General features: G+C 35.9%; 1 protein-coding gene across 3 annotated transcripts in view; it reads left to right on the top strand.

Moving 5' to 3' along the window:
- LOC150107906 (lethal(2) giant larvae protein homolog 1-like) overlaps positions 1 to 22,981 on the top strand; it is a 443,798-nt gene that overhangs the window by 250,057 nt on the left and 170,760 nt on the right. For all 3 annotated transcript variants that reach the window (XM_090415428.1, XM_090415430.1, XM_090415429.1), the window contains exon 16: positions 7,663 to 7,807. In XM_090415428.1, coding sequence (XP_090271554.1) covers positions 7,663 to 7,807 — 145 coding nt within the window. The remainder of the gene's footprint in view (positions 1 to 7,662; positions 7,808 to 22,981) is intronic.

Here is a 22,981-nt window from a genome sequence, read left to right on the forward strand (position 1 = left end):
AGTATGGTAAGTAAATTAAACTACCCATGTTTGGAAAGTTTAATTTACTCAACCATATTTATTTAAATTAGGCTGATTCTGAGAGAGCTGCAGATTACAAAAAGTTTCTTCTAAATTACTGCACATGGTAGTATGTTCTAAGGTATTTGTTTTAGTCTACTTTTAGGTGGTAGACTGTAATGAGCATGGAATATTATTGTTGCTTTTGGCTTGTCTATTTTGGGCAATGGGTTAAAAAAAAACACTTCTGTTCAATATGGATTTGGAATGTTTGTTTTGCAAGATCTTGCTGTAGTCTATCGCTTAGCAGATTAGTGGGTTGGGATGGGTAGCAACATTTGCAAAGAATTTTGCAGTTTTTGAGTAGAAAAGGCTTGATCTTGGGGATATCGGCTTCTCAGTGAAGCTGCATGTTTCTTGCGAACCATGGTGCATTAAATGCCATTTGTAAACATTTGTTTTGGATTGTTTGTAGTTTGCTAATGTTTGAATCAGCTTCTATGCTGATGAGCTGTACATCAGGACTGGCCTGATCAGCATCTTGTATAGCAGCAGTTTGAGTTCTGGTCTTAGCCAGCTATGATGGTTTAGCAACAAGTATAGCTGCCCCATTGTCCTATTTGCTTTTGATCAGACATGATCAAGTATGAGTTGTAAAGCAAAGCCCTTCAACTAGTTGTACCTAATAATAGTGAGGTGTATCACCTAATAAATACCTTTTCAATCTACTTGTTCTGCTTTATTCTAATTGATTTGAATACATGATTTGTTGTTCAGTCTTTAACTGTTAACATGAAACTTTGCATAATTGGGACAGCTTCTTAATTTAGCCAAAATTTTCTAGTCCTGATATGTTCCAGTTAACTTGAGTCTACTGTATATAGAATTGATTTAAAAATGGTCCTTAACCCACCCACAGTACAGATGTACTCTAGGTTTGCATATAATTTCATGGTAGGAACCACATAAAAAAAAAAGTTCCCATGATTTCATAGCTATCATCAAATTCCTGATGTGTTCTCAATTGATGCAGGTACTATAACACTTCATGAAAGTTTACATTTTAACTAACTATTGACAATTTCCCCCAGATTAGTCTTTTTTGTCACGACTACAATATTGTTAGTGTTATATTGTCTTTGTCATGCAGACTACAGACGAGAGTATACAAAAGAACATGCAGATAGTGTATATCTATATACGAATGCAAGTAGTATCAGAAACAAAGGGGTAGAGTTTGTTTCTTTGGTCAATATGTTGGGTCCTCAGATTCTAGAGGCATTGGTGAGACCAGGTTATCAGATTCAGACATATTAACTGGCATCAAGTAGAAAGGATAGGCAGAATAGGAGAGGAGGGGCATGCTAATAATGATATCAGATGACTTGAATCCAGTTAGTGTTGAGAACTATGATTATAATACTAGTAACAGTTATCATGTGGCAGTGAGTTTGAAGCTATCTGGTGTGAGGTGGAATCTAACAAGATCAAACCCATAGCGGGGTGTTGTTACAGACCTGGTGGATCGATTGCTAGAGACGAAGAAATGCATCACCAAATAGAGACAGTGGGTGTGAAAAGAGTAATCATAATGGGAGACTTTAATTATCCAGACATTGATTGGGTAGCAGTGAAATCTCATGAGAAGAATGAAACTGAATTTAATGAGCTGTTAAAAGACAACTTTTTCAAGCAGCATGCGATAGAAGGAGCTCAGGGTCAAAGAGTGGTAGATTTGATTATAGTGTCAGAGGGCATTTCAGTTAAAGATGTAAATATTCTTCTTCTGGCTGGTGACAATGGTCATGTGGTAAGTGGCTAAGTTTATGGATGTTTCATTCAGAAAAGGTACATACTGAACTACAAAGCAAGAAATTATGACCAACTGAGGGGGGGTATACCGAGTCTAGTGCAATGATGTTGGTTGTCAGATGAAGAATATTGACAGTGCATGGGAAACAGTTAAAAAAAATACTTAAATGATTCAACAGCAGAATGTGTCCTGAGAGTTTGAAGAATAAATAGGAATCAAATGGCTGTGTAGTCTTATCAAGCAAAAAGATTCATAAGAAAAATGTTGATTGAAAATTATAAGCAACAGGCCAGACAGCTATTGTATGTAAAGCTAAGTCTGAGTATAAAAAGAAGTTTGCTCTGCAAACTAAATCATAATTCTATCAATATGCTGCAAGTAAAAGAATGAATATGAAAGCATAACTACTTGAATGCAAATGGTTTGAGAGTGATTAGATGCCAAAGTTGTTCAACTAAAGCATGCTCATTTTGTTAAAAGCTACCAACCTTGCATATGCAACATTGAGCCACTCAAACTCAGGTGTGTGAGGAGGTATTAGAACTGTTGTACAAACTGAATAAGAACAATTGCAATAGGGGCTGATGGATATCAGTATGGGTGTTAAATGAGTGTTCAGCTTAACTGGCTATTCCTTTAACCACACTATTAACTTGAGTCTCAAAAGGAAGATTCCCTTTGCTTTCTGCAGGAGCAGAAAGAATGTATGGTATCACCCTTGTGTAATCACCTTTGCATCACCCTTGTGTAATCCCCCATCACACAAGGGTGATGCAAAGACCGATATATCCAACTATTGACCAATCAGTATCTGAGGAGTGGTGAAGATTTTGGGAAACTTTGTTAGGATGTACATTAAAAAATGGGTTGACAGAGAATCTCTACTTTGCAATGAACAGCATGGATACACCATGCTATTCTTGGATTTTGCTAAGACTTTTGACAGAATATAGCATGGTAAATTGTTGCATAAATTGGAGAATATGAGTTTGAATTATAAAATATTAGCATGGGTAAGAGGATTTCTGACTGACATTCAAAAAGTGGTATATGCTGGATGTGAATTTGCAAAATTTAAGATAACCAGTGGTGTACCATAAGGATCAGTCCTTGTTTTACTGTTATTCAATCTCTACATTAATGACATTGGGAAAGATTTGACAGGTATTTGTATATAGCATACAGCTATTTGCTGATGATGAAAAGATAGATAGGGTAATTAGGAATGCAAGTGATGTAAAGTACTTGCAGAAGATTTGAATAGGCTGGAATTGTGGGCATGGGAAAATGGGTGTCACTTCAGTGTCAGTAAATGCATAGTCATGCACTTTGGCTTGTTATGGTGGGATGATGCAAGAAGAAACTGACCAGGGTAGGGATCTTGGAGTTTTAGTAGATACAAAGTTGAAGTTCAGGGAACATGTCACAAAGATTTCAAATACAACTCGAAAGATATTTGCAATGCTGAAAATGAACTTTAACATGTAAAGATAAAGAGATCATTTTGCCTTTCTACAAGACTTTGATAAGACCTCATTTGGACTATTGTGTGCAAGTCTTATCTCCTGGTTTCTGTTGTGATTCTGATACAGTAGAGAGAGAGTGAGTGCAAAGGAGCGTATTAAAAATTATATCAGGATCGTGGAATACTGATTATGAAGGCAGATTGAGAATTTGTACTGCAGACACTAGCAAAGAGGAGGAAGAGGGCTGATATGATTTGAGACTTACAAACTTCTGAAAGGGTTATATAGGATTTTTCATGGAATTTTATTTTATGGAGGGTGGGAAAAGGACAAGAGGGCATTCTTTTTTCACTTCATTTCAATTTCTTCACTTTTTTCAATTCATTCTTCTCACCTTCCTTGGAAGGTGAGAAGAATGACTGGTGCTAAGAAGAGGGGGGGGGGGGAGAGACCGAGAGCTAGATTTTTCTTCTCATAGAGTGGTGTGTGATTGGAATGGATTGCCATTAGATATTGTGTGTGCAAGCAGTCTGAATGAATTCAAGAACAAGTATGATGGCTGGTGCATATAGTATGTGGCCTCCCTCATTGAGTTCCTGACTACCTGGAAGTCTCCCTTAAAAATAATAATTTCAGTCTTTTAAAGCACTTCTAATTGAATCAGTCAAACTGGGTTGTGGTCTTTCTCCATATCTTTCCTGTCATCGAAAAACCTATTTTGATCACCTTTCCTCCCATTTATTTAAATGACCATACCATTTGAGATTAGCATTTGCTCTCACATTTGCAAATGCTAATAGTGACAAGTTTCTACTTAATATCTTAATTTTTAATATGGATCTCTGCACTGAGGCCATCTGTTCACTCATATTATTTTTTTCTGGTACTCTCATATCTGTGATCTCTTGTGTGAGTCTTTGATCAATTGTTTTATTTCTACATATGCCAAAATAAGTCAGTGAAATTCTGTAAGTACTTACCACTTAATTTTCCTTTTCTCAGAAAATTTCCCAGAACATTTCTATACACCTGAGATTCACTTCTTACTCTGCTGTTGAGATCTTTACCAAGGCCACCTTTTCAGTTTTTTTCAGCTATCTTCTCCAGTGACTTAAACTTTCACCAGTTATTCCTTAGAACCTTCTATGGGAGACTATACACACAATGAGTTCTATTGTTTAAATCCCTGTTTTTAAATTTGCCATTCAATCTTTTTGCTACCATTCCATTCCCTGATCACTCTTGCCCATCTTATGTTGGTACATGCCATCAGTAGGTATTAGCATAAGATATCAAAAGAATGCAGATGTTAAGTTTGTTGCAATAGCTGACTTTTCAGTATTTGTTTTTGTTCTCTGATGACAACAGTGGTACCTTGTTTAACTTATTAGCATTACAGTTGGTATGATATATTCTACCATGTTTCAGGTATTATGCCAGTACAGAAGATAGTCTGGTCAGCTAAGAGGGCCCCACTCAGTTGTCCACTTGCGTTAAAGGCTATGTGGAAGTCTTTTCCTAGTTATCTAGCTTTGATCTCTAAGTGATCACCTCTCCTTAAATCCTGTATACTCATCATAACAAATCTTTGCAATTCGTTTATTACAACTGCAGACATGTCTATAATTGGAAACTTCTGTCCTAGGATCATACTCGTGGACTGGTACTATTTTTTTTTTCTTTCTACTTCTTGGAACTTTCTACATTGCAAGACTTTGTGTTACTACATCCCTTCATTGTAGTGGATATCTCTATACATCACAACCATGACTCACAGGTATAAAAAGAAGCATATGGTCATGTACTCTTCTTAGATAAACAGTAACAATAAAATGGACCATTCTGAAAGGGCTCAGTGACTATTAACATGCCATTATCATAAGACACCACCTTTGCAACTGTAAGTTGATGTTATTGTAAAATGGAAATGGCTAGATGCAACAACAGCACAATCACAGCAATGGGACCACAGAGTGAAGCACGTGGTACAGAATAATCATGTCCTCAGTTGAAATGCTTGCTGCTGGGTTCTGAAATACCTGTATAAGCAATGTCAGCACCACAACTGTTCATTGAGAGCTGAGACCATAGGTTTTCCATGGCTGTGCAACCCCACACAAGCCTAACATCAGCAAGGACATAGTGTTGAGTGGAGTGGTGTAAAGCTCACCACCATTGGACTCTGGAGTAGTGAAAATATGTTCTCTGGAATGATAAACCATGCTTGCTATCTGGCAGTCAAATTAATGAGTAGGTTTGGTGGGATTGAGCATCATAGTCTGGGGCTGTTTTTCATAGTTCATTCTGGGTTCCTTAGTTCCATTGACTGGAAATTTTAATACTGTGGCCTGTAATGGTATCTTAAAGAATTCTCTGTCAACTTTATGGCAATAGTTCAGTGTAGGCCCTCTCCTGTATCAGCATGACAATACCTCTGTTCACAAAGCAAGGTCTGTAGGAATGGTTTTATGAGATCAATGTTGTCTGTCAAACACCTATAGGATGAATAGGAATGCAGATTATAAGCCAGGCCAAATTGCCAGACATCAATGACCAACCTCTTGTGGAAAGGAATTATCACAGCAATGTGTCAAATCTAGCCTTTCTAGAAAAATGAAGACCATTATAGCATCATAGTGTGGACTAGACCAACTTCATATTAATGCCTTTTATATTAGAGTTGAGAGTAGGGGTGAGGATATTTTTGATCAGGTGGTGTGGGTTAAAGGACATAGTCATTCTTTCGTATATTCCTTTAAAAATATATGTCATATGTTCCTGCAGCCTTATTAATATCTATCCCTACAATATGTAACATTGATATAACATTCTTTCACCTGATTCTATTTGCCTTCTGTGTTGCATGGCATTATTTATACTAATATGATGTACGCTGACAAAGTGCTTATAAATTAACTATACCCTTTCCCTTGGTCACTGCTGCCATAGATATTTATCAATGCCATTATTCTATATTTATTCCTCTTTGCAACATTACAGAAGAAATCTCTTGATTTACCCTTCATCTGACCAGTGATCTCTTCTCATACTGTGTTTCTTTGTTTATTATGCTTTTTACCATTCTAACCTCTACTTTATTCCTCATGTGTCTCAGCACCTCCATCTGATGTATCTAGCTTTTTGTGTATAAGCAAAAATAGAAAATTGTGCACACCCAAATAGTTTCACAGCAGAGTTTTTCGGAAAAAAGGAAAATAGGTACATGTCATCTGGCTTCCTTGTCTTTTGCACTCGAGGCTAGCACATTGTTTTTGCCCTGATCACTACTGTATACCTCCTCCAAAGCAGTGTTTCACACTGCTTTCCTGATTTAACTATCCATCCATTTCACTCCTATTGCATTTACTTGCATAACTTAGAATGCATAAATGTATACTAATTGTTTACCATGCCTTTTCTACCTCTTTTTTTTTTTTTTTTCCTGCAGCTCATCATCCCATGGGATTGATGCTAGTCGACTAAGTTTCTCATAATCACTTGGCTTATGATTCCACATAGTGTCGACAGTAACAATGATTAAGAAATTGAATACATGTATGCTTCTTTTTACTCCCACCATGAATGTTTTTTGTAAAGCTGCAGTACATTAATACTGTGGGTGAGCTAAGGTTTTTATTTTTATAAATTTTTATTTTATTTTTTGACATATTTTATTTTTTGACAGTCCAAAAATCCTGTGCTGAGAGTGGGGTTAAAGTCCACAATCTGTTGATTAGAGAGCAGATAGTTTTAGCCACATGGCCATAACTACATGAGTGTAGTTGAATCGCTCCTCCTGTGATAGCTAACTCAGTGTAGCAAACTCATGCAGATTACAAGAGTAGCTTGTTACAATAAGTAATTTTCTATAAGCATAGACACAATGCTATCAGGCTTTAGGCAGGACTTTTTAGTAACTTATAATCATTAAATTATAATTGCGAGTCCGCGCGGTTAGCCTAGTGGCTGTGCGCTTCACAACCATATGCCTGGGGAAGGAGTGTCCTAGGTTCGATTCCTGTCCACGACGTGAGGAGCTGAAGGATCTTCCTCAGCCATAGCCAAGTTAGCCAGTCTTGGGCGTGGATAGCAGGGTTTTTTCCTCAGTTTATTCTGAGGTTTTTCATCCTGCAAAGCAGGCAAACTGGCTTTGAGAACTTAACACTACAGGCCATAGGATATACCGGGGCATAGGGCTGACTACCTTATCCTGTGAACGGATTGAGGTCCGATGATCAATGGACCCTCGACACCGCAAGGTAAAAGAGGGTATAAAGAAGATGAGATGAGATGAATTATAATTGTGCTATAGTAAGTTGGCTATAATATAAAAAATATCCTCAGCATTCTCTTCATGAAATTGACTATTTTGCAATCTTTTAGATATTTCAGGAGCCGCAGATTCAAAATCTAAACCCAGATTATTCAGGAAGTCATTGCGACAGTCATTCCGCAGATTGAGGAAAAAGAAGACCAGAGCTGCAAAGGAACAGCCATCCCCTCAGTCTAGTGATCAACAGAGAGATGGGCAAGTAACTTATTATAGTTACTAATTATGCAATAGTTTCAGAAAGGGTATATTACTATATCATGGAATTATTTTATTTTATTGTTTTTTGTTACACAGTGAGTACCATTTATGATAAATATGGAAACTGCTATGATTTTCAAGTAATAATTTAATATAATCCAAACAACTACTCAGCACTTCAACACTTATATTATGGTCATTATTTAAAGTGCATTCACACAATCTAAATTCCATGCACCTCTGACTTGCATTGCAAGTATAATTGCAGGACACAAGATTCCAATTCAGAAAAAGGAACACAAAGGATATCAGATTTAATTACAAAAAACTGGTCCTTTTTGTGATTGTCTTGGACACTAAATCCTTTGGAGAAGCACTTGTTCCTTATATCATGTAACCTGTGTATGTAATTACATGCATTATTAAAGGGCTTCTTATTGTCTTCAAAGTCATGGGACTTTCTGCTGTCATTCATTCACTCTTATCCACTGGAAGTTTCTTCCTTGGTCCTCCATGCTGTCCCTTACCTCACCACCTTTCCTTCTAAAACAATTTTCAAGAAATTGCTGTGCCTCAAAATCTATTTTCCACTTCTCTTTTTTAGTATCTTCTGTTTGTGTGTTTTACTTATTGGGGTACCTCCTTGCATCACTTTTCCTGTCCATTTAATTTTTAGCACTTTTTGCCAACATCATAACTCAAATGCTTTCAATCTTGTAATATCTTGTTTTGACATGATCCATCTTTTGTTTGCATAAAGAGAAATGTTCCAAACATGTTTCTGTGGATCTTTTTTGTAGTTCCAAATTTATGTTGGCAGAAAATAAATGTATCATCTTTGTGTGTAGCTGTTGAATTCTGATTTTCTCATCAGTTGTTCCAGAAATATCTTCCTTGGTTTTCCATACTATTCCTTACCTCATCACCTTTCTTTCAAAAATAATTTTCAAGAAATTGCTATGCCTCAATTTATTTTTATAATTTCCCAACCCTTCATATAATATGTTCTATTTAAGGGTATCCTGTATGGACCCTACCAGAACTTTGATGGTCTCTATCATATTCCCTCTTTCTCCTGTTTGCTATTGTCTGTAGTCCACAAATTCTCAATCTGTCCTAATATGCTATATTCTACAGCCCCAATGTCATCTTTGTAACTTTTACACCCTCTCTGCAGCTTCTTTAGTCTCTTGGAACCTAAGAGACCATTACACATATCAGTTCAGTGAGGTTGTATCAAGGCATTTTAAAGAGACAAAATGTGGCTTCCTTTTCTTTTTATGTCAATGTTTGCTTCAGCATTGCTTATGAGTTTTATTTATAATTTTAGGAAGTGTTTAGGGATCATACAGCTATCTACTAAACTCCAAGATTGGTAACTTGGTCAGTTTCTTCTAGCATAATTCTGCTAATACAGTATGTCATTGGATATCACAAGCTGATCTGGTCACCCAGATTCTGTGGAGATAAAGTGATGGAGAGTATCCAGAGGTGACAGATTGTGGCTGGTCTCTGGAATTGCTCTCAATGAGAACAGATTGAAGGTTTATAGATGTCAAAAACTAGCTGATAGGTGAAAAACAAGGAGATATGATAGAAGTGTGTGTGTGTGTGTGTGTGTGTGAATAATGGCTCTCCTGCAATGAGTGTTCTGACTTCATTGAGATACCTGTATAATCTCATCACACAAAAGAGCATAATTTTGCATTTACTAACATTGAACTGATAGCCATTTTCACATGGCCACAAGTCCAGCTTATTCAGATCATTCTGCAAGTCTGGCTTTGTATTTGCATTCCTAATTACCTGATCTATCTTTCCATCATTGGCAAACAATTCTATTTCCTTTCCAGTCAAATCCTTCTCAATGTCATTAATATTGAATAACAGTTGACCAAGTAATTTCCTTGGAATTACATCAGTTGTTCATCTTAAATTTTGCAGACATCATATTTCATTGCTGATGTCCTATCAGCCCCTGTTTAGAAGTTTTTATTCAGTTAATGTGCAATATCTCTAGTACCTCATCATACAGCTGAGTTTCTTCATTCAGTGTTGAGGAAGAACTGAGTCCTGTGTTGAATACACTAGGTCATAGATGGCAAACCTATGGCACACGTGCCAGAGGTGGCACATTCGAGAAGTTTGCTGGCACATCAATGATTTACAGGTGATATCCTTTTTATACGCTTCTAAATTATTCAACCTTTTTTTTTTTTTTTAATTGTTACAATACGTACAAGTTATTATATGGCATATTTCAATTTGTGGTAGAATTTCATTTGAAGTTAGCCTTTGTGATCTGTCATGATGACATCGAGAATTTCAAATTCAATAAAACAAACACTTATTTCATGTAATTGAAAAATTGGACAACAGTTTTTAGTTAGATACTGTGTTTCTGGTGCAACATATGGTTTTGCTTGAGTCTATACAGCGTAGTTTCTGTGAGAGGGGACATGTGATTCATTAGTTAGTGCCATTTTTATTACAGCTGTCTCTAATTGCACTATCTGTTGAGAAATATATTACACAGACTGCAAAAGCCTCTGTACCTTAATCAGGGATACAAGAAAACTACTTGTTTTTCTTGCATTTGCAGTGTAATGGCTGCTGGGGAGGGTGTGTTGTTAACTGCAGGGAGCAAGTTACTATCGCCTCGCCTCGACACGAACATGTTTAAACATTTTGCATGTGCGAGGCATATGCAAGAATGTATTTTTCCATAAAGCAAAATCAGGGGTGCCAGTTATACGCGAGGACGAGTTATTTTCGAGTAAATATGGTAAATGTTTTGCCGACAAGTTGACATCTTTCTGCTGCATCCCTTGCTCAGCTAACTTCAGTTACTTCAGCTAACTTGAGTTACAATGCATAAATATTTTTCTCACTACTGTTTTTTTTTTAAAAAACCAACATAATGAAAATCAATTTAATAATACAATAATTAGTTTTACACTGAGTAACATAAAATTTATGCATATATAAATAAAATATTATTTATAAAATATTATAAATAAATAAATATATGTTACTGGCAAAGTGAAAAGCAGGCATTCTATTGAATGCCCAGGCGTTTTTTTGGCAAAGTATGAAATGTCTCTTTTTTTATTATTATATATAATAGAAAGAGGATGCTGTGTAGGTATACAAATGGGTGCACAGTGATATCGCTGCTCTTGTAACTCCTGTTTTTAATTTGAAAATGTTCCCAAGTAACTCTACTTGTCACGCCGAAGACAGTGATATTCTGTCTGCTGAAAATTTACTGAAATTGGCTAAGAAAAAACCAAATTTTGAGCTGTTGAAAAGTGAACAGAGAGGACTGCGATCAATAACGAGCAAAGAACAAAGGATGCCACCATCTTTACAATCATGCCACAGTTGCTCAAGGAAGAAAGGTGAGGCATGAAGTGTATCAGTTGCTTGGAGGATTTATCGTCCGACGGAAATAATATAACCTGTACAAAATGCAATAGGATTCTACATTTAAAATGTGCCGGCTTTTCAGAAACAACCTGGCATCGTAAATTCAATGCAACATGCAAGGAATGGAAATGCCTACTCTGTAGGAAGAACAAAGAAACAAAACCTAAGTCAGCCACCTACGATGTAGCTGATTATACCGGAGGCAAAATCAGACGACGAACTGAACAGACAAAAAAATGCAGGTGAGTCCTATAATTTCAACTCTTTAAAATATGTATACATATAGAAAACGGTCTAGAGACTATAAAAGCCAGCTTAGTAGATCTTGTGCAAGAACTCTTTGACAAACAAATAACAAAAAAACTAGTGAATATGAAGATTTGGTCAAACAATAATTTAGCAGTGATAGAAGTGTTGCAAACAGTAAAAGACATTAAATAAGCTTCTTCAACAACCTCCAGAATATTTTGCCACCTTCTTGATATTTATTTTCTATGTTCCTCCCATGACTTTTGTTTTCTATGTTCCTCCCATGACTTTTGTTTTCTATGTTCCTCCCATGACTTTTGTTTTCTATGTTCCTCCCATGACTTTTGTCTTCTATGTTCCTCCCATGACTTTTGTTTAGCTAATTTTGCTCAATGTTTAGCTTTCTTACATTTGTCTCGGTATTCTCTAAGAGCACAAGCGGACTTATTTTCCAAGAACTTTTGGTATGCTTTCTTCTTTTCTTTCACTGCCTCTTTACTTCCTGTGTCCACAGTGGAATTCTGATTTTTCTATCCTTACAAACAAACTAACAAAAAAACTAGTGAATATGAAGATTTGGTCAAACAATAATTTAGCAGTGATAGAAGTGTTGCAAACACTTCTATCACTGCTAAATTACATTAAAATTAGAGTAAAAGACATTAAAATTAGCATTAATGCACTAAATGACAGGCAACACAATTTGATGAAAGTGACATCCAAACTCCGTCAAGAACTTCATTCTCTAAACCTACAATATGAACATTTAAATCTTGTCATAAACAGTCTTCCTGAACTGCACCTACAGAAAACCTCAGAGACCTAGTTTTAAAACTAGGCCATGCAATTGACATCCCCTACAGCTTAATGACATTCAGACCGTAAATCGAATTCTAGGAAGAGCCAAAAACAAGGCTTGCCACGACCTGCACCAGTCATAATTCGTCTTACAAGCAAGTCTACAAGAGACAATCTCATAAAAGCCAGCAGACAGAAAAAACCAGTTGCCAAGAATGAACACATTGCAAGACAATACACCAATCTTCCTATCCGAATATTTAACACCATTCAACCAGAATCTGTTGTACCAAGCAAGAAAAGCAAAAACAGGAAAAAAAATTACTAATTTTTGTGGACCAGAGATGCCAAGATATTCTTGAGGAAGTCACAAACTTCAAAGCTGATACAAATTAAAAGCTCAGAAGACATTGAAAGGCTGCCACACTGAAAAAAAAAGGAAAAAAGGAAAAAAAGTCCTAATTAGTCCAAAACGAAGACCACTATAAAAATGAATGTGAACCATCAAGACAGATGCAATAAGACCAGAATATATTGGCAATTTCACTTTAATCGGACCTTTCAGATCATTCATTTGACCTCTCAAACATCAGCCTACCTACAACATAGCAACCAAATCAATAAAAAAAAAAAAAATATATATATATATATATATATATATATATATATATATCTAACCAATGTCATCCTCAGATAAGCTTATTAAAAAGCTTTGAGGATGTAAGCAGAGACATTACATCTCAACTGAGATCAACAGAAAAAAAAAAATTATTTATTCCATTGAAGTGCTGTAGTTACAGTGCTTAAATACATTAAAAAAGCAAAAATTGTAAAATATAACTTATTGTTATCATATAAATGCTGTTAAAAATGTAATGTTATCCGATTGCAAACTATAAATTGCCATCTATAATAACTATTATTAACACATTATACAAAAAAACGGAAAAATTTGTATGAAACTCACTTTAAAAAAAAATTAATTTTTAAATTTTCTAACTTCTATAATTTTATAATGTAATTAATTGTATGCAAGATATAATGGTGTTTATAAAAAAAAAAAAAAAATTAAGAGAGACATCTCCAGGGCGTCAGACTCATCGAGAAAGGCAACATGCTACACACACCAGCTATCATACTTATTCTTGAATTCATTTCACACTGCTTGCACTCACACCACCTTATGAGAGAAAAATTTAGCCCTACCCCTTTAGCAGCATTCATTCTTGCCTTCCAAGGATGCCCTCTTGTTGCCCTTTCCCCACCCTCCATCAACTGAAATCCTGTATGACACTTTCAGAAGTTTGTAAGTCAATCATGTCACCCTACTTTCTCCTATTTGTTAGTGTCTGCAGTCTACAAATTCTCAATCTGTCTTCATGATTGGTATTTCACAATCCTGATATGATATTTAACACTCTCCTTTGCAGTCTCTCCAATATATTAGAATTGTAACGAAAACCAAACCTGTGCACAATAGTCCTAGTCATGTCTTAACAAGGCCTTGTAGAGTGGCAAAATGACAGCCTTATCTTTACATGTGAACATTCGTTTCAGCCTTGCAATTATCTGTTCAGTTGTATTTGAAATCTTTGCCACATAGCTCCCGAACTTCAACTTCCTATCTACTAACACTCCAAGATCCGTAGCCTTATCAGTGTCTTCTAACATAATCTTACCTATATAATATGACATGGATATCTTATCATGCTGAAGTGAATGACTTTGCATTTACTGACATTGAAATGACATCCATTTTACCATGTCAGCAATTCCACTCTATTCAAATCATTTTGCAAGTACTGCATATCAGCATCATTCCTGATTACCTATTTTTGCATCATCAGCATATAGTTGTATGTTGCTTGTCAAATCCTTCCCAATATCATTAATGTACAAACTGATCCTTGTGGTACACCACTTGTTACCTTAAATCTTGCAGACTCGCATCCCCTGTATACCACTTTTTGATATCTGTCAGTCAGCTATCCTCTTATTCATGCTAATATTCTTTAACCCAAACCTATATTCTCCAATTTATGCAACCTCTATAATACTGTATTCTGTCAAAAGCCTTAGAAAGTTTCATGCAAAAATCCAAAAGTATCATGCTGTATGCATTCCTCTTGTCTAGTTCATTGGTATCATTGTTATAAAATGTGAGCAAGTTGCTAAAACGTGATCTTCCCTTAGTAAACCCATGTTGCTCATTGCAAAGTAGATTCACTGTCAACTCGTTTCTGAATGTGAGTCCTAACCAGTTTTTCTGAAATCTTCACCATCACTCCTGAGATACTAATTGGTCGATAGTTGGATACATCGGTTTTTGCACCACTCTCATTTAATGGAATTACCACACATTCTTTCCATTCCTGCGGAATCTTTCCTGTTCTGAGACTAATATTAAACAGCCTGGTCAAAGGAATAGCCAGTTCAGTTGAACACTCTTTTAGTACACGTGGTGATATCCCATCAGTCCCTATTACTAAATTCTTATTCAGTTTTTGCAACTGCTCTAATACCTTGTCCTCATATATCTGAGTTTCTTCATCTAGTGAAGAGGTAGCAATGAGCTGAATGTTAGTTGTTGAAAATTTAGAGCACAACGTTGCATACACCAGGTTGATAGCTTTTAACAAAATGGGCACCCATTTGTTGAACAACCTCTTCTGCATCTGTAACACACATAGCATCTGCATTTAGAAGAGTTATTCTTTCATCTTCATTCTTTCTTTTACTTGCAGCATATCCATAGAATTCCTGTGGGTTGTCTTTAGCACACAGTGCCAGTTTCTTTTCATACTAAGATGCTTTATGTACAACAGTTGACTATTCTAGCCTGCTGCTTATAATTTTCATAATGGACATCATCCTTATGCACATGGTATTCCTTCCACATCATCCTTTTCTTACGAATCTCTTGCGTAATAAGATTACACATCCATTTGACTCCTTCCCTATTTATTCTTCAATCTCGGGACACATTCTGATATTGCATCATTTAAGTATTGTTTAAATGCTTTCCATGCACTGTCAATATTCTTCCCCATCCAGCAACTGATCCCATTCCACTGAACTCAGGATACTCCTTAGTTGGTCATAATTTCCTACTTTGTAGTTCACCATGTAATCTTTTCTGAATGGAACATAGTCATTTCCCAAGTGAGTATCACATCACTGTCACCAACCAGAGGCAGAATAGTTAAGTCTTTAACTGAAATGCCCTGTGAAGCTATAATCAAATCTAACACTCTTTGATCTAGAGTTTCTTCTATCACGTACTGTTTGAGGAAGTTGTCCCACAACAGCTCAATAAATGCATTTTCATTCTTCTCATGAGATACTACTGCTACCCAATCAATATTTGGATAATGGAAGTCCCCTATTATGATCATTCTTTTTTGCACCCATCTTTTCTGTTTGATGCATTTCTTCTTCACTAGCAACTGATCCACCAGGTCTGTAACAACACCCCACTATGTAATTGATCTTGTTAGATACAACCTCACACCAGATGGCTTCAAACTCACTGCCACAAGACAAATTGTTACTGCTATTGCAGTCATAGATCTCAACTTGAACTGGATTCAAGACATTTGATCATTAGCACCCCCCCCCCCCCCCCCATCCTGTCTATTCTTCACTCGATACCAGTTAGTATGTCTGATTCTGTTAGCCAGGTCTCACTAATGCTTACAATCTGAGGTCCCAACATATTGACTAGGGCAACAAAATCTATACCCCTTTGTTTCTGATGCTTCTAGCATTTGAACAGACATAGTAATATACTTGCATGTTCTTTTGTATACTCTTGTCTACGTTCTGCATGACACAGTTGTGCAACTTGCCGATCTCTATTCTTCTCTCTTGCTTTATTCATGTAGATATCTTTGCACACATTTGATGGGTCCAAACTGGATTTCTCCATGTATTCCTGTTCAGTTTCTTTTCATACTAATTATAAAATAAAAATAAATATTTCTTTTCATACTAATTATAAAATAAAAAATAGAAAGGAAGGAGTAGCAATAGCATTTAACATGAAACATGAAGATAAACTTGTTGATTGGATGGCATTCTCAAGGTTGTGGGCAAATTTCAAAATGGGTGAATAGACAATGAAACTTTTGTGCCTATAGTTCCACAGTTTTTTCTAAGGAATACATGGAGGAATTTTTTGAGTCATCAGAACAGGCAGGTGACAAAAAAAAAATGGAATCAGTGGTCCTTGTTGGAGATCTCAACAGCAGAGTAGAAAATAATCCCACTATGCATATAGGAATGTTTTAGGAAAATTTGGAGAAAAGGGCAAAACTAATAATAATGGTAAGTATTTGCTGGACTTCTGCTCAGGAAAAACTAGTCATTACTAACACCATCTTTCAACATCAAGATGTGCACAAGTTCATGAAAAAAGACACAAGAAATAAGAAAAGCCTCATTGACTAATTCTAATTGCTGATAATATCTTCATGCTGGTTCAGGATATAAGTACAGAGGGATTTGAAATTGGAAGTGACCCTTAGTGCTAAGCAGGATTTAAATGGATATCACATTGAAAAGAACAGTATGTAAGAAAGTTTTAAAAAGAATTAAAGTTGAGCAGCTTTTACATGTATACTGTAGACTTGACCATACAAACATTATGGAAGAAAAAAATGAAACAGACTGAAAACAAAAACCAAACCTTGTAGTCTCAGTGGCAAACTTTGAAGTAAACATTGATTCATCTGGTGGGAGTGAAGTTCTCTCTAAGGATAGAAAAATAAGAATGTCATTGCAGACAAGAAATTAAAGCACTCCTGGAAAATATAAATGCATACCAAAAGTTCCTAGCAGATTAGTTAGCAGGTGCCATAAAAGAATGCAGAGAAAAATGTGAAAGAGCTAAGCTATGTGTAAAATTAGCTAAACAAGTCACAGAAAGCACTGGTAAGAGTATGGAAAATATCAGGAGGGTGGCAAAATGTTCTGGAGACTATTGTAGCTTAGAAATGGAGGAAAAAGGAATCAAAGGTGACATGCAAACTTAAGGATATTCTTGATGTCTGGAGTAATATCTTTGTAAGATAGTTAAACAAAACAAGCAGTGACAGAAAACCATACCAGAAAATGATCGAAAGGAATTCAAAGAGAATTAAGAGTAATATGAATACTTCAGGTTGAAAAAGCCTTCAAAATTTGAAATGTGTAAAGGCATCTGGAGTAGATATCAGATCAGAAATTCTTAATATGGAGGTATAAAAATTTTGTTCTGGTCAGGTGCTCTGCATAATTCAGAGCACCTGGTCAGAAGGTTGAATTCCTGATGATTGGAGTAGAACTCTCATAGTATCAATCTATAAAGGGAATACAGCTGAATGTGAGAATTGCAGAGAAATTTCTTTACTAAGTGTTCCAGGTAAGATTTATGCTAGCATATTTGAAAAGAGGTTGAGAAAGATTGTGGATGAGAAACTAGCAGAACAAGCTGGGTTCATGTAAAATGGTGGTTATAGAGATCAGATTTTCATTTTTACACAAATGGTTGAGAAATCCTAAGAATATCACAAAGACCTGTACTTCAGTTTTATAGATCTGAAAAAGGCATACAAGGTGCCCAGAGAAAAACTTTTCAAAACATTACAATTATATGGGGTAAATGGAACATTATACAGAGCCATACATAGTCTATATTTGAGAACAAGGCTGGTTGTGGGAGGACTAGGGGACCTCCATGGAAACTGGGCAAAAGTTAGAGCTGGGTTTAGAGTGGTGAATGAGTGGAATGGGCTGCCAGAGTCTGTGGTGGGTACTGTGACAGTGAATGATTTTAAGGCAAGGTATGATAGATACTGTATGAATGTCGAATAGTTGTGATGAATATGATTTGGGGCCTCCCTCAATGAGTCTAAGGACTCCCTGGTGTTGCCCATAATAATAATATTTAAGTTGTCATTCAGTAGATGGAATTGAAGGAAATATAGGAAGATGTCCATCCATATGCTCACTGGGCATCCACAGATGCATATGGTCACTCTGATGCTCGGTGATGTGCCATACCAGGCCTTGCCATGTAGTCTTGTTGTATGCTTTTGTGGAGGCTTCAACTCTCTGAAGATCAGTCACTCCACACACCATCCATCTCATCGACAGTCTACCCTTTCCTCTTTTTCCAGGAATTTTACCTTCTATTACTGTTTTGGGAAGTCCTCCTTTCAATGTGTCAAATACTTTAACTTTCTTCTGTCAGTATCCTTAAGGAGCTTTAAAGTTCTATTTTAAAGTTTGTATGCCTTTCAGTATATTTTTATATGCCTTTCCTCAACAGCCTTCTCTAACACCACATCTACATCTCAAAAGCAGCTATTCTTTTCTCATCTGACTTCTTTAGGTTCCAAGTCTCGCATCCATAAGTCGCTGTTGGAAAAACGACATCCAAAATCCTCAACTTTGTTCCATGGAAATAGATCCAGATTTTAGACATGTCTCTGACTGTTGTTTTTGCCATTCCTAATCTTCTTCTGATGTCTTCTGAACAACAATTCTTCACATTAATAATGGATCCCAGGGCACTCAAACTTGCTGACTTCAATTCTTTCTCCATTAAGGTGCACTTGTTTCTCTCTGTTTGTATTTCCTTTGAGAACCATAATCTTTATCTTGCTAGGATTGAGTTGATCCTCTATTATTATTGATCTCGTTAACATTGTCAAGAATTTGTCCTGGTTCTTCTTTGTCATTACAAAGGAGTACTGTATCATCAGCATACTTCAAATTACTGATCAATCTACCTCCTATCCTAATTCCCGTCTTGCATTTATTCAGTGCTTCATGCATGATGTCCTCCGCATATATACTAAACAAGTGAGGAGAAAGTAAACATCCTTAACTGCTTTTCCAACGTGAAGCCAATCAGTCATATTCATCATTTATATGGGTCATATTATGAAAGAAAGTAGCACTGGACCTGATGTTAGAATTGATATCAAACTTGGGCTCTTTGCTAAAATAAAGAGCCAAAAGGCTTCAGTTTGGCAATGCAAAATTAGGTAAATCAAGTGAATATTAAATCCAGCATTATTTCAAAGCCGAATGTAGAGACTATGAAAGTTTTGTACGAAATTTGACCAGAGAGCTTACAGGAATACACTTTCTGGTATTTGAGTTGCCATATTGCAGACCTTATAGAAAACATGATTGCTTGCCCAAGTGTCCATATATTCACCTTCTATCGGTCCATTTTGATAAGGTTTCACTGGCCTAACAGTTGTTTCGAATTGATTGGTTCTCCTCAGAGACCAGGCAGAAACCTTAAGAGAGCAAAAACTCTTGTTCAGTACTAAGAAATTCAAAGTGTCAGAGAAGTGTATTTTTCTTAAGCGCTCTCGGCCAAAACTTTTATAATTTCTACATTCAGCTTTGAAATAATGCCAGATTTAATATCCACTTGATTTATATAATTTAGCTCTGCTTTATGCAGATGTTGTTTTAAACATATCTGGTGCAAGTCTCCATGATTCTCTAACTAAATTGAATAACAGCTATAAGAAAATTTGGCATGAAAATCAGCAATAAAAAGGCCAAAACTATGAAAATAGATAGAGCATAGAAAACCTCTGCTGCATTCTGAATGGAGAGCCTATACAAGCAAAATATTTCAGCTATATGGTAAGTTAAATCTAGAAATACATAACAGAATAATCAAAGCTGGTATGGTGGAGAGCCAGTTGAATAAATTTATATACATTAAGAGGAATTAGCCAGGACATTAAACTAGTAATATACAAGATGGTGTTCAACACCAGCTTTAAGTTATGGATTTGAGAGTTGGGTTAGAAAGCACTCGATCAAAGACTAGACCACAAATATCAGTTCTGAGAAAAATTAGGAGTGAACGCATTGCATGAATAGCAGAATCGTTAAAAAATGGAGACCTTATTACCGAACTTGACTCTGTGCAAGAATGTGTAAGTAGAGCAAATCTGAGGTGGTATGGTCACTTAAAACAAATTAGGAGAGGAAAGGTTAACCAAACAGGAGTTTGATGCCAAAATGGTAAAGAGATCCAGAGTAAGATGGTCTAGATGGATTGATTATCAGAAATGCCTTTAGAAGACTGAAATTTAGATATTACAATATTGGAGTACTCATAGTAATAGACTGACTTGGAAGAAAATTGTTGATTGGAGATTAATAATGTAGTGCAGTTACTACATTATTATCATAATGTAATAATAATGTACTAACCTGAACACCCCCTGAGGGTCCATATCGGGAAATTGATAATGCTATACTCTTAAATTCAGTACAATATCCAGGATTCCTTAACTGAATAACACATTTTGTATGAAAGTCAGCAGTTCAACTATATGCTTCAGGTGCATCTTGAAGGGGAAACCTATAATACAAAAAAAAAAAAAAATTTAATTATTTAGGCACAATTTTCAGTGAGGATGGTAAATTTAAATGCAAATAATTACAATTATGAACATTAATTGTGACTAAATGTAATGATTTGTTTTAACATCAGTGCTTCCTTTGTTTCTCCCATTAAAAAGCACTGAAGTAGCCACCAGATTATAGGTATTTGAAACTGGTTGGATTTATTATTCAAGTTTGCTATTAACAACTAATAAATATATTTTTTCTGGTACCAATATAATTCAGCCATAAAGCAAGAATTAACAATAACAGTGTTTCTCATTATCCATGCAATGATGCAACACCTAAAACGATCTTGCTTAGTGAGAAACTAACTGTTAAGAAATTATGCCAGGTTCATGCTGAGGGGGGGGGGGGGAAGAACACCATTCTTATAAAGAATGGATACTTCTGTATTATTGTTATTATTATTTACGATCTCCAGGTAGTCATAGATTCATCAAAGGAGGCCATACATCGCTCACACCAGCTGTCATACCTTCTGTTAAATTTATTCATACCAGATGCACTCACCACTTCAATTGGCAAATTGTGAAGAAAAATCTAGCTCTAAATTGTACATAACCTAACTTCCATGATGCATTCTCTTCAAGTCCAATCTCTACCTTCCATATAATGAACAATTTCATTAGGCAATATCCAATAGCACTCATTCAGAGGCTTATAGCCCTCTATCATATCACCACTTTCTCCTGTTTACCAGTGTCTCTGGTCCACACACACTCTGTCCTCATAATCTGCATTCCATAATTCTGATAATCTTTAACTCTTTGCAGTGCCCTTCCATTTCTTGATTATCTCTGAACCTAGGAGGCCAAATCTGTGTGCAGTAGTTCATGTGTAAGTATCAAGGCCCTTAACAGGGAGGCCCTGATACTTGCACCTGGACTACCATGCGCTGATTCTTAACACAAAAATGCTTATTTCAACATTACAATTATCCTATTAGTTATATAACCTTTATTTTATTTGTTATGTAACCTCTGAATTTCAAACTCCTATCTGCCTTAACTTGAAGGTCCCTAGTGTCATTAGTTTCTTGTAGCATAACATTGCCAGTATCATATGCAGTGGGAAATCTCATGATGCCAAAGTGCATAACTTGACACTCAACATGAAATTGTTAACCATTATTATTCATCCACATTTCCAGGCCTATTTGAATCTTCAACATTTTGTTATTGCTGGATTCCTTATTACCCTGCCTATCTTTGCATCATCTGCAAACAATTGAATATCTTCTCTCAGATCCTTCTCAATATCATTACTGTATAGATGAACAGTAGTTCAAGGACTGATTCTGTTGTATACCTCTGGTCATTTTATCTTGCAGACTTGCCATATAGCAATTTAATATCTATCAATGATCCATTTATCCAAGGCAATAGTTTTATCCAACTCCTATTCTTCAGTTTATTCAACATTCTTTTATGTGGTATATTGTCAAATGCCTTTTCATAGTCCAGGTTATTTATCCATGTGCTTTATCCAGTTCATCTGTAACATTATAAAATACGAGCAAATTGCTCAGCCATGATCTTCGTTTAGTAACCCTATGCCAATCCTTACAAAATAGCTTGTCTGTCAATCATAATATACAGAACAATAGCTTGTTCTGTATATTAGTTATCATCTCCGCCACCATCACTTCAGAGATACCAATTGGTCAACAGTTAGACATAAATGGAACAATGAACAAAAAAAAAAAAGTTAATCTCGTACATTTTTTCCATTCCTGTATCATCTTTTCTGAGTTGAGGCTCAAGTTATACAAACATCAAGAGCATAGCTAGTTGGGCTGAATATTCCTTTAGCATTCATATTGATATCCCATCAGTCTCTGTTGCCAAATTCTTATCTAGGTTATGCAACAGCATATCTACCTGCACCTGTGTAGCTCAGTGGAAGTGGCTTTTGCATCTTCTACACTAGGCTGCTTGAAGTTAGACTTAAGTACAAGTCTAGTTGCCAACTGGAGGAACTTTTTCTAAGCCTTTCTTTGACTGGTTCTTGAGTTAATCTGTCGCTGGCATGGGAAAGCAATATTTTTTATTCCAGAAACTTGGGTTTTTCATCCTGTAAACTCAATTGCTGCTTATAATTAGTGATAGGCTTGGATATGCTATCTCTGATTGGCTAGTGGAGATTGAACTGCCCACTCATTCCCCAAAAGCTAGATAGTGTTAAAAGGCTTTACCTACTTTCTATAAGAGAATAAAAGCCATTATCTGATTTATTTTATTTTTATCTATCTAATGTAAATTAAACACA

The sequence above is a fragment of the Typopeltis vanoorti genome, chromosome 3 (genome assembly GCF_054136105.1).
Source record: "Typopeltis vanoorti isolate ZY-2024b chromosome 3, IOZ_Tvanoo_1.0, whole genome shotgun sequence".
In the NCBI taxonomy this organism is placed as follows: domain Eukaryota; kingdom Metazoa; phylum Arthropoda; class Arachnida; order Uropygi; family Thelyphonidae; genus Typopeltis; species Typopeltis vanoorti.